General features: G+C 38.4%; 1 protein-coding gene across 1 annotated transcript in view; it reads left to right on the forward strand.

Annotated features, from left to right (window-relative positions):
- BLTP3B (bridge-like lipid transfer protein family member 3B) overlaps positions 1 to 2,334 on the forward strand; it is a gene marked incomplete at both ends in the record, with an annotated part of 107,446 nt that extends 105,112 nt beyond the window's left edge. Inside the window, 2 exons of the mRNA XM_080706022.1 lie at positions 60 to 244; positions 2,215 to 2,334. Of these exons, the coding sequence (XP_080562148.1) occupies positions 60 to 244; positions 2,215 to 2,334 (305 nt within the window). The remainder of the gene's footprint in view (positions 1 to 59; positions 245 to 2,214) is intronic.
- Between the last annotated feature and the right edge of the window lie 10,228 nt (positions 2,335 to 12,562).

Consider the following 12,562-nt stretch of genomic DNA (forward strand, 5'->3'; position numbering starts at 1 on the left):
CTTTTAAAGGTTTATCAAGTATTTGGAATGTATTCTGAGTATTTTATTTGTTTGATCAGATTCTCATATGCTTAACACTGAAAATGATTTGAAAGAAAATGTCCAAAGTGATTCAGTGTTGTTGATCAGTGGAAAGCATGATCCGAAGAAACAGCACGGTGTCAGCCAAGCCATTCAGACGAGCCCAGAGTTTCCTTGGCCTTCTCAGCCAACTAGTTTTCCTGAATTCTCTGATAGAAAAAAGGTAATGGGAAAGTTAATTCAGACTCAGTTTTAGCGATTAACATAATTAAGTACTAATAGTTAAAGCAGTATCTCTTTACTTATTTAAATGCTTGTTCTTGTGCCTTGGCACTGTAATAGATATTGTAGTTATGCTGTTGAGCAAGATAAGAAAACAGTAATTCCTTCTCTCTTCTTGCAGTGCTGTCAGTAATTTTGAGATTTCTCCTCTGGATGTTTTGCATTTCTTAAAGTTAATGTACTCTTTTCACTTAACATTTAACATACATTTTTTTCATTTTACATTTGCTTCATATTTACTTTAATGGCCGAGTAATATATGGATATATTATTATTTCTGAATCTTCTTAACATTTTTTAACATTCAAGTTGCTTCTAATTTTTTTGCCTGTATAAACAAAATGTTCGGCAGAATTTTAATTCTCAGTTTTAGAACGACAGTGTAAGTTCATCTGTTCATTAAGGATTTATTGGTTGACAGCTCAGAGCTGGAATTATATAACTAGGCAGTATATTGTTCCTTTCTATTAACTCAAAAGTTTGCACTTGGCAGTCACAACATATCGCATCAAACACTATTCATTCTAGAGAATGGAGAAGGTATAGGGAACAGTATCACTAATCTATAAAGCAGGAATGGTTAATCTGGGACTAAAATAAGTTTGAGAACTCTTTAAAATTAAAAGCAAATAATGTTGCCAGTGTGGTGGCGCACGCTTGTAATCCCCGCTCTTGGGAGGCGGAGAGAGGAAGATCGCACAGGTTTGAAGCCAGCCGTGCTGGCTTGAGACCCTGTTTCCAAATAAAAATATAAAATAGGTCTGGGAGTGTAGTCTGGAGGTAGACGGGCTTCCAGGAACCCCAGTACCACCAAAATAATAATAATAATAATAATAATAATAATAATATTATTATTATTATTATTATTATTATTATTAATGTATTTGTGTAAATGCAGGAGTCCTTAGTTTGGTATCCTAAAACTCAGGGGTTAGGAAATGGCTCTTAAGAGGCCACAGTACTTGAACTATGTTTTAAAGAGGGGAATGGAGATCTGGTGGCTGTCTAGTTAGTACAAAATGTCTAATTGTGTATTCTGAAGTGAGTCTGGATTTCAGGAGACCAGTCTGTGTTGGATCAGACTATCTATGATAGTTGAGCCATGAGAGTAGATGAGATCACCCAAAAGAGTGACTCAGATGACAGAAGATGACCAGTCATAAAATCTAATAGATATGAACTGAATTTTTTTTTTTTGCAGTACTGAGATGGAATCCAGGGGCATTCTACCTCCAAGCTATACTCCCAGCCCTATTTTTTATTCTTTATTTTGAAACAGGGTCTCACTAAGTAGCTAAGGCTTTCCTCCAACCCTGATCCTCCTGTCTGAGCCTCCCAAATGCTGGGATTACAAGTGTGCACCACCATGCTTGGCTAAAGGGTTCTCCCCCTCACCCCATTATAGCATTTATTCAGTGAACATAGACTGAACACTGTGAAGAGTCACCTTGGAGAACTCAAGTCATGGGGAACACATACATAAAAATATATAATACACATATAGATAACAGGTTATTTTTTATTTTTATGTGGATTGTATTAAAAATGGCATACTTAAAAATGGCCAATAGATACATGAAAAGATGTTCAACATCATTAGTCTTTAGGAAGATGAAAATCAAAACTATGCTGAGATTCCATCTAACCCCAATCAGAGTGGCAAGCATAAAGAAGTCAAATAACAAATGCTGGCAGGGATATGGGGAAAGAGGAACTCTTTCACACTGTTGGTGGGAGTGCAAACTAGTTCTGCTGCTATGGAGATGAGTGTGGAGATTTCTTAGAAAACTGGGAATATGGCTATACCATATTATACAGCTGTCCAGTGTCACACTTTTGGATACTATATAACACAGTCTATATTTTCTGGGAATTATTAAGTTCTCTAATATTTTAAATTTATTCTTTCAGCTCATGGAAGAAAATGAATCCCTTAAGCAGGAACTGGCTAAAGCTAAAATGGCTCTTGCAGAAGCCCACTTGGAGAAAGATGCACTTCTTCATCAAATCAAAAAGATGGCACTTGAATAGCAAGAGAGGCTGTCAGCCTCACATCACAGCTCTGGAGCAGGAAGGCTTTATTTAAAATGTGATGTTAACCAATTAGCGAAGACTTTCCTGTTGATGAAAATAAAACAGAATGGAATGCGTAGTAGTGACTGTTCTAAAAACAGTTTAGAAAGTATTAGGTACGAGCATTATGATCTTTTGATTGTTTTGTATATTAGGATTTTGCCTTCTCTTAAACTGGTATTATTTGGGGGAAATCCGCGCCCACTGTAAAATAACTACATGCCTAATAGAAAGTAGATGTCATTTCCTGATTTTGATATCTCATCTTGAGGGAGGCATTTTTTAAAAAGATAAATGAAAACCTGTTGTGTTCACACAGATTGCTGAATTTATTTCTATTTGTTAATAATTTACTATTATTTACAAAGATTCAGAAGGTTACATTTTAAATGTTATTAAAATTATGTACTTGAATCTGTAATTATTTAATTACTGTAAAATGTCCAATCAAATTAATTATATAATGAGTTTAAGAACTCTGAAAAATCTTCACAGTACTGAACTTATGAAGTAACTTGAAAATGTGAAAAAAATCACTTTAAATAATGGGTAAATTGTGTAAGTAGAAGCTATAATTTTCAACAAAACATGGTACAATTGTAAAATAAAAGCACAAATATTAGCATATATGGCCAAGTGATTTAAAAAGAATTACTGGTACATTCCTTGAAATTTTTATTGTTAGAAGTAAAAGAGTAACTGTCTTGCTAAATTTGGCAGCATTAATAACTATAATAATTTTAACTACTATTTATATTATTTCTTTATCTTTCCTCTTTGAGGAGAATATTTTCAGAGAATTTGCTTTTCATGCACATAAAATAATTTCATACCTTTCTTGTAGTATCATATTAGATGGATGTTGGCACACACCGAATTTATAAAGCTAGTTTTGATTAAAGCTCTGATATATATTCAAAATTTATCAGTGACACAGAGTATCCCTATAAATAAGAGTCATTGGTAAATTTTGAATTCTGTTTTTTTAGGAATTAAGGTTGGAAATGACATGAGAAAGAATCTAATTATGCATTATGAAATAAAAGTTCATGGTGTTTAAGACATAGGCTTTTGAAGATTTAAAATATATTTCTGATAATTAAATTTAGTGGTGTCTATTTTAAAATTCACATTCTTAAACATAAATATATACAAGAAGGAAATGAAACAACTGGACTATTCTCTCTTTAAGATACTTGAAAATTCAAAACCACATTGCAACACTTTATGGTGCTTTGCTTGTTTGGTTTGCTGTTGACTTATATTGCCATCCCTATATCTGAGTGCTTGGGGCTGGGGATACATATTTTAGTTACATTAAGTGTTGGAGTGATTTCAGTTTTATTGGAAACAGTATTGGCTTTTTTTTTTCTTCCTCTGTGTCATCCATTTTCATTGATATTACTTAAAAATACAACACTGAGCTAGGCATGATGGCCACTCCTGTAATCCAGATCACAGGTTGAAATCGGCCGCTGTGACTTATCCAGTCTCTCAGCAACTTAGTGAAATCCTGTTTCAAAATAAAAAGGATAGGGGCATAGCTCAGAGGTAGAATGCTTCTGGGTTCAATCCTCGGTACCACTAAAAATAAAACACTTTTGGAGGAGTTGAGAATATAGCCAAGAACAAATTGTTAATATTTACCTCAGAATATTTAAACAATTGTGTTAAACTGTGTTAATCTAAAACTGTATAATGCCCTTAGATTAAACGCAGGGATCTGGTTGAAGAGTTGAAATGTATAGCTTATGTCCTTAGAGAACCTTTGATTTGTAGGTATAAAGTCAGCAAAAGCAGTCTGTTCTGAAAAAGAAGATCTGAACTGGACATTAACTTCTGAGCTGGCAGGGTTTATCAGGATTGACTATTCTATGAGTTTTTAGCTTTGATGGTATATTAAAATTGCTTATTGTTATAGAACTGAATGTTTTTCTTATTCCTTTAAGTGTATCTAGCTTTCCTAAAACAAACATAAACAAGAGAGATGATACTAATGTGAACATTCAGTATGCTTCTTTGAGTTTTTCTTATTTATAAGGAATACTATTTTATATTTATAAAAATCATAAAATTCTTCAGAAACATTGTAATTCGCACATCAAACCTCTGAGACGTAGATATTATCCAATTGTTTGAAGTTTGAAAACAAAATAACTATCAGAAAGGACAAGTAAGTGGACCAGAATCATAGTTGGTGACCTGGTCTTTGGTCTTAATGTCTACTAAAGGCTTTTACTTTTGCTTAATCATGAATTCACAGATTTTTGTGGGGAGAGGGAGATCTTTGTCTGTTTTATCTGTTTCCCTTTTTATTTTGACTATAATTTTTTTTGTTTGTTTTTTGTGGGGTTCCTGGAAACCCTTCTACCTGTGGGCTACACTCCCAGACCTATTTTTATATTTTATTTGGAAACAGGGTCTCTTAAGCCAGCAAGGCTGGCTTCGAACCAGCGCGATCCTCCTGTCACCGCCACCCAAGCGCGGGGATTACAAGCGGTGGCCACCACGCCCGGCAACTATAATGTTTTTGTGTGGTGCTGGGGATGGAGCCCTGGGGCATTCTACCTCTGATCTATATCCCTATACTTTTTTTATTTTTTATTTTAAAACAGCCTGGCTAAGTTGCTGTGAGCCTTGCTAAATTACTGAGGCTAACTTTGAACCTGTGATCTTCCCATCTTAGTCTCCCACGTACTGGGATTATGGTTATGAGCCACCATATTCAGCTAGAAAGACTATAATATTTTTAATAGTGTGTGTATGTGTATTGATGGATATGTGTTAGTATATGTACATTATTCAAACTACTTAAAAGATCACGAAGCTGGGCATGGTGACACACACCTGTAATGCTAGAACGTGGGAGGCTGGGACAGGAGGATCACAGTTTTGAAGCCAGCCTCAGCAATTTAGCTAGACCCTGTGTTATAAAACGGGGCTTAGGGGCTGTTTCATGGGTAGAATGCCCCTGGGTTCACTCTCCAGTACCACAGGAAAAAAAAGGAAGGAGGGAGGGAAACAATTTTTGCTTCATTAATTTAACCCCAAACTAGTTAGCAACGTGAAAAATACAGGAATAAACCTATGATAAACCTAGATGTGGTTTTTAAATGACTTTGAATTAGAAACAAGGTTATTTTACCTTGAAAAAAATTTTTTTTGGTTAATTCTCTGACAGGTATATAGTAATGATCAGAGGGTGGAAGTGGTAATTGTGCTTTTTTTGTGTGGGGGGCATCTTTTCTTTTTATTTTTAATTCATAAGAAAATCCATCTATATTTGTGGTGTATAACGTGATATTTTGATATGTACACAGATGGAGCGGCTAAATCAAGCAGCTTACATATACGTTACCTCACGTACCTCATATTCTCTGTGTGTGTGTGTGTGTGTGTGTAGTAAGAACATTTAAATCTACTCTCAGCAGTCCTTGCCCCCACACTGGGAATTGAACCCAGGGGCACCCTACCACTCATCTAGATCACCAGCCCTGTTTATCAGGGACAGTCTTACTAAGTTGCCAAGGCTGACCTTGAACGTGCTGTCCTCCTGCCTCAGCTGCTGTGTACCTGGGACTGTAGGACTGTCATTTTCACCGCTTACCCCTAAGCTGCCACGGGCACCTTTTGCATGCCTTCCTGCAGTCGTCTGGCTGGACCTCCTGTAGCTACTCTGGCCCTCTCAAGACTCAGTCTCTTTCCTCTAAGTAGAATTCTTTCTTTTGTAACTTTTTTTTAACATTAAAAATGTATTTTCTTACATTCTTAGAGGCTAGAAGTCCAAGGTCAGTTCTGCTGAGGCCTCTCCTCGGGCTGCAGGTGGCCTCCTCCTCCACGCCTCGTCACGTGGTCTTCCTCTTCTCTGCTGTCCCTGGAGTCTCTCATGGCCAGGTTCTTTATTCTGTGAAGGTACCACTTTACCTTCCACATGTTGATTCCGTCACTTCCGTAAAAGCCTCATCTCCACACGCAGTCACATCCTGACCTTAGGCCTCAGCACATGGATTCAAGGAGGTGGAGTGCATTGCAGTTCAGAATGAGGACACACTTTTATTTATTTATTTTTTTTCAAAGTAAAACTTATGACATTTTACGTACCCCAAGTCTCATTCCTAGTTTGAAACACTTAAGTGTTCTTATGTGGCCCATGAGGTCTGATATTATGTGAGTTAACAGATATTAAATGAGTTAATATCTTAGAACACTGGTAGGCACAACACTTAAAAACGCTCTGTAGCGTTTCATTACCACTTAGCCTCCTTCTGTAGAGTGTGTTAGTCTGGGCTCCACCTTCTTAAGTATCTAGAGTGAGAATTACAGCACTTCGCTCATCATAAGACTTGGTTTGGAGTCTTTTTTTTCTTTCTTTTCTTTCTTTTGGCAGTGCTGGGGGTCCAGCCGATCGTGCAACCTTCGTTCATGCTGTTCCACCGGCTTCAAATACGTATCCCTCCCCATCGCCTTGTTAATTCCTATTTGCCTTTCAGATCTCAGCGCATTCACTTTCTTAGGGAAACAGTCCCCGTTTCCTGCCACAGAGTAAGAACAACAGTGACACATCCTCACGCGACCACGAACCTCTAGAACTTAATGCCTTGCAAATTTATTTGCATTTCGATGAATGTTAGAACTAGCAGATTGTAAACTCCACGAGGGCAGGAACTGTGTTTTTTCCATCGTTCAACTTTGTATTTCTTACTCCTGGCACATAGGGGGTGCTCAGTAAATTTATTGAAAGAATAAAATGAATGGACGAGGCATCAAGGAGGTTCTGCAGGTTCTGACTTGCTGTATTTGGATTGAAAGGAGATACTGCACAGGCAGAAAGGTAGTTGGGAGGAGGCGCGTGGGAGCATGTGTGGCACCATGTTGAGAAATTGAAATACCTGAGCTCCTGGTTGATTTGTCACAACGTGGAAAACAAGCGCGTGGCATCAGGGTGTGCTGCGGTGCCAGGGTGTCAGCTGGCTTTGACTGTAACATATGGTGTTGTGGCTGTTGAGATCTGCCAGTCCCGTTTGCTAAACAGAACAGAAATAAGGCCAAAAGAGGAATCGCAGAAATATTTCCTTTTCAGAAAGCTGATACTCAGAATTAATTTTAGTTGTGCCTAACTCCTTGCACTGCAGACAATCTCATTTTAGCTAGAAGTGCTATGGAAAATAAATCTCGAGCCATATTTTTTCTCCTAGAATATATTAATTATCAAAAGTTAGATCTAAATTCTAAACCGGGCGTGGTGGCGCACGCTTGTAATCCCAGCATTCGGGAGGCTGAGACCTGGAGGAACGCAGTTCATGGACAGCCTCGGCTACTTAGTGAGGCCCTCCGCAACTCAGTGAGACCCGGTTTCAAAATAAAGAATAAAAAATAGAGCAGGGGTGTAGCTCGGAGGTTGAATGCCTCTAGATTACATTCCCAGACCCCCCCACCCCCCAAAGTTAGAATTATATAGTATATAAACACTAAAACAGTAACATACATACTTTATTTGGTTTAGTTTAGTACTAGGGATTGAACCCAGGGGCATTCTACCACCAAACTATACACACATAGCTCTTCCCCCACTTAGTTTTTAAAATTTGAAACAAGATCTTGCTGATTTGCTGAGGCCTAGCCAACTTACTGAGGCTGGCCTTGAACCTGCAATCCTCCTGTCTCAGTCTTCCAAGTACTGGGTTTATAAGCTTGTGCCCCCATGCCTGGCTAAAGCAGTAATGCTTTAAGAACTTAATATCATTAAATTATAATACTTGACAAATTTTGTTTTGATTCTTGTAGTCTTTTTTGAGAGGAACAAAAATTAACATGATACAAAATGTAAGTGTGATATTTCTTGATGTATGTATGAATTAAATGGAGAGAAATCCATGTTAGTGTTAAAATATTGAAATTTATCATCGATGTTGCCAACTTTATTGTGTATTCTAGCAAATTCAAGTTTTAGGGAAGAATATTGAGAAATGTGAAATCAAATTCATGTCTTCTGCTTTGTATATATTATAAAATGTGTAATAAGCTCTTTGATTTAGAGGACAATCACTTCATTACTAAGAAAAATCTGAGTTTTTAAAAATTAAGAAACCATTTAGACAAAAAGGCTAAATACTATATAACATAAATTCATTATTTTCAGTGTCCCTCATGTCATCACTCAGAAGACAATTTGTTTTTTTTTTATAAATTGTACAAAACTCTGGCAAAGTGAGATTTCTCATGTTCTTGACTTAACTCTTCACTGACTATGTTGAAAATTACTTGAATATTTTAGAAGCTAGGAGTACAGTAAGGTGTTGAGCAAAACATTTTGATTAATAATGACAAGAACCTTAAACCCTCAAGAATGAATGAAATTTTAAAATGGACAGATGAGCAAAGGTTAAATAAGAAAAGGATAGATCAGAAGTATTCCTGAGTCAGGCATGGTCGCTTATGTCTATATTCCCAGGACTCGGAAGGCTGAGACAGGAGAATCACAGTTTTGAGGCCAGCCTCTACTTAGCAAGACCATGTTTCAAAATAGAAAATGAAATAGGGCTGGGAGGGTACGTCAGAGATAGAATGCCTCTGGGTTTGACCACGAGTACCAAAAAAAAAAAAAAAAAATTAAGGTCTCCTTATCAGCTATCTGAGAACTACTAGATGCATATGTGAGCTTTTTCTATAATCTTATTAGGGACCCAGTTAATACTTGCAAGGTTTACATGTATCATTAATAGTTTCCCTTCTCCAGTTTTTTGCCTTCTGGAAGAATTCATTGTTAACATTTTTTATTATTTAGCCTTCAACTTTTATCTTAATCTGCTTTTTGAGTAGTTTCATTAATATGCCCAGATGCCATTTTAGTGTGACCAATTTTGAAGATTGAAGCATGAAGAATATAAAAATATACACTGGTGATATGTATTTACTTTTCCTTCCCGTACAGTCATTTGTGCACTGCATATTATAAAGTCAAATAATAAATCATGGCATTTTAAGAGTTGGAAGGAAACTTGAGACCTCTCCAGCTCAAGGCCCTCACCAGAGTGTATCCAGAATACTCCCAGCACAAGCCTTCACGTTATAGTGAAGTTTTTTGTTTGTTTGATTGATTTTTTGCTGTATAGGAGATGGAACCCAGGGGTTTTCTACCTCTGGGCTACACTCCCAGACCTGTTGTATATTTTATTTGGAAACAGGGTCTCACTAAGTTGCTCAGAGCCTTCCTAAGTAGCTGAGGCTGGCTTCCAACCTACGTGATCCTCCTTTCTCAGCCTTCCAAGCACTGGGATTACAAGTGCGCACCACCATGCCTGGCTGTCTCAAAAGACTTTTTAACCCTAAGTAAACTTGGGAGGCTGAGACGAAAGGACCACAGTTTTGAGAACAGCCTCAGCACTTGGCAGACTCTTAGCAACCTAGTAAGACTGTTTGAATGAATGAATGAATGAATGAATGAATGAATGAATGGATGGTGGTATAGCTCTGCAGTTGAGTGCGTCTGTTCAATTCCCAGTAACACACAAAAAAAGACGTGGTTTCCAAACTACATCTTTGTCATTTAGAGGTTTCCCAATTTGCCAATGTTTCTCTTCAAATTTATATAGTGAGTATGCTTTTGTCTATAAGTAAAGCCCAGTTAAAAGTATTACCTAGAAAATGATTTAACTATAAATATTGATTATTTCATATGACAAAATAGTGCAGCATCTAAAGATGAGATGGTTTCAGGTGCTTTTTCGTCTTTTGGTATCGGGGACTGAACTAAGGACTATTTTACTCTGAGCCATACCCCAGCCCTTTTTTATTTTTTTGAAACTGTCTCAGTAAGTTGGCTTGCCATGTTGCTGAGGTGGCCTTGAACTGTGATCCTCCTGTCTCAGCCTTCCAAGTGCTGGGATTACGGGTGTATGGCCTGACTCCAGATGCTTCTTGTTGGTGTTATCAGGAACCCAGATTTTTATGTCTTGCATCTCTACCATCCTCAATGCAGGGGATTTTTATCCTCATACTTAATCTCCTGTTTGCAGGAAGCTCTTAGCAAAACCTCTGTGAATATAACCATATGCAAAGGCCAGGGAAAGCACTCTCCTGCACACATTTCTTTTTAAGTCACACTCTCTTCCAGGACTTCCTCAGTGGCCTTCTTTCATTTCACTGAACTCTAATATATTGCATTCCTGCCTAAAGCCTCATTATTTAGGTTTAATCACTCCTCAGCCTGGTGTACTGATTCTACCCTGAACATGGTGACCAGAGGAGAGAACCCAGTTAAAATTGGGCTTCTGCCTACCAGGAGGGCAAGGAAGAGGATAGATTTGAGTAAGTCATCAACAGTCTGCTTCTCACCAAAACGGAATACTTACACCATGTAGTCTGGATTGATGAGGAATATAATGGGACTATGGCATTTATGCATTAACTTAATAAACACATTTGAAAAGAAGTGGTCATAGCCAGGCACAGTGGTATCCCAGCCACGTGGGAGGCCAAGGTAGGATCATAAATTCAACTTAGCCAGACCCTGTCTCAAAACGAAAAGGGCTGGGAATGTAGCTCAGTGGTAGAGCGCTACTGGGTTCAATTCCCAGTATTGTGAACAACAAGGCAAAGTTCTTTTGTGGCAGGCAATGGGCCTGCTGTTGGAAGACTGCCTCCTTCCCTGCCCACATGAGTTCAGTCTAGTGGGGGAGAGAGACAAAGTCAATCGCAGTATGATTAAAAAAAAAATACTATGGGAAAGTAAGTAATGTAAGCTAGTCTTGGAGAACCAAAGCCTTCTTAGAAGACATGATGTTGAAGCTAAAGTCTGTAATAAGTGTCAGCCACAGGGTCCATTGCTGAGCAGGGGAACAGCTGGAGACAAGTTGGAGCATAGACAATGCCAGGTAAGGAGCAACTACAGGTCCAGATATTGTTTCTTTTAGGGTCAAGATTATCTTTACTTGGTTTTTAGGCTACTTATCTTTCTGTAGCTGATTTGTAACCATCAGACTTTTTCATCCAAGTGTATGCCTGCTGAGTCAGGTTTCTCCTATATGTTTGCAGTTACTTTTTTTTAATCTTAAAATAAACCTCACTTTATTTTTGTTTAGGCTCAGTATTTATTAGGCCAGGAGTCAGAAGTATTTTTTCTGCAAAGGGCCAGATGAACTATTTTGTAGTCTCTGTTGGCAGCTACTCAACTCTGCCAGTAGATTGAAATTAGCTGTAAATAATAATATGTACAAACTCTTCTCTAAACCTAGCTTACCTGTAGCATTCTGGTCCCAAGGTCACTTACACCCAGCACTAGGAAGGCGATCTGCCACCTCATTGTAGCCTGTCTCACGTAAGGAGGATGACACGGGAAGGACGTGACACAGTGTGGGTCTTTAATTCAGTGATTTTATTAACTGTATGGACTTCACCAGAGTAACCGGGCTAAGCTACTCTCCAGATGCCTAAGTTATGGATTTGTTCACTGTGGACTTTTCATCACTATGACAAATATCTGAGAAAAACAAAGGCAAAGCTTACTTTGTTATGGTTCAGAAGTTTCAGTCAATGGCACGCTGGCTCTGTTTCTTTGGGCTTGAGGCAAGGCAGAGCATCATGGCAGAAGGGCGTTGCAGAGGAAGGCTGCTAACCCCACGGCAGTCAGGAAAGCCAGAGAGAGAGAAGGAGGAACCAGGGACAGGCAATACTCTTCTAGAGTGTGCCCCTGGTTCCTCCTTCCTCCACCTAGGCTCTACCCACTATGATTTTCACCACCTCCCTACAGTGCTATCAAGTTAAGAATCCATCAGTGGATTAACCTCTTGATGAGATCTCAGCCCTCATGATCAATCACTTCCCCAATGCCCCGCCTCTGGACTTTGCTACACCGGGCACTATGCAAGCCTTCAGCCCATGAGCCTTTGGAGGACAGTCCAGATCCAACCATACCACCACCCACTCCTTACATCTCTGCCCAGATTCCCAAGCAGGCCTTCTTGAATGACCATACAGTTTTCCCTTGATTAACTCACACCACAAGTTACTTAGTGCCCTTAATACATCATTGTTCTTTCTTGCCCCTTTTGGGGGAGAACTCTAATTAAAGTTTTCTTCTAGGTTCTGCATACTATGTCTTTCTAGAAATAACGTGTATGTGAAAACTGGATATTCCTTTCCTCTTATAATCCACAGCAGGCATTTGTTAAACTGACCTACATTTCAC

The sequence above is a fragment of the Muscardinus avellanarius genome (assembly GCF_963383645.1).
Source record: "Muscardinus avellanarius genome assembly, chromosome: 11".
Taxonomy (NCBI): Eukaryota; Metazoa; Chordata; class Mammalia; order Rodentia; family Gliridae; genus Muscardinus; species Muscardinus avellanarius.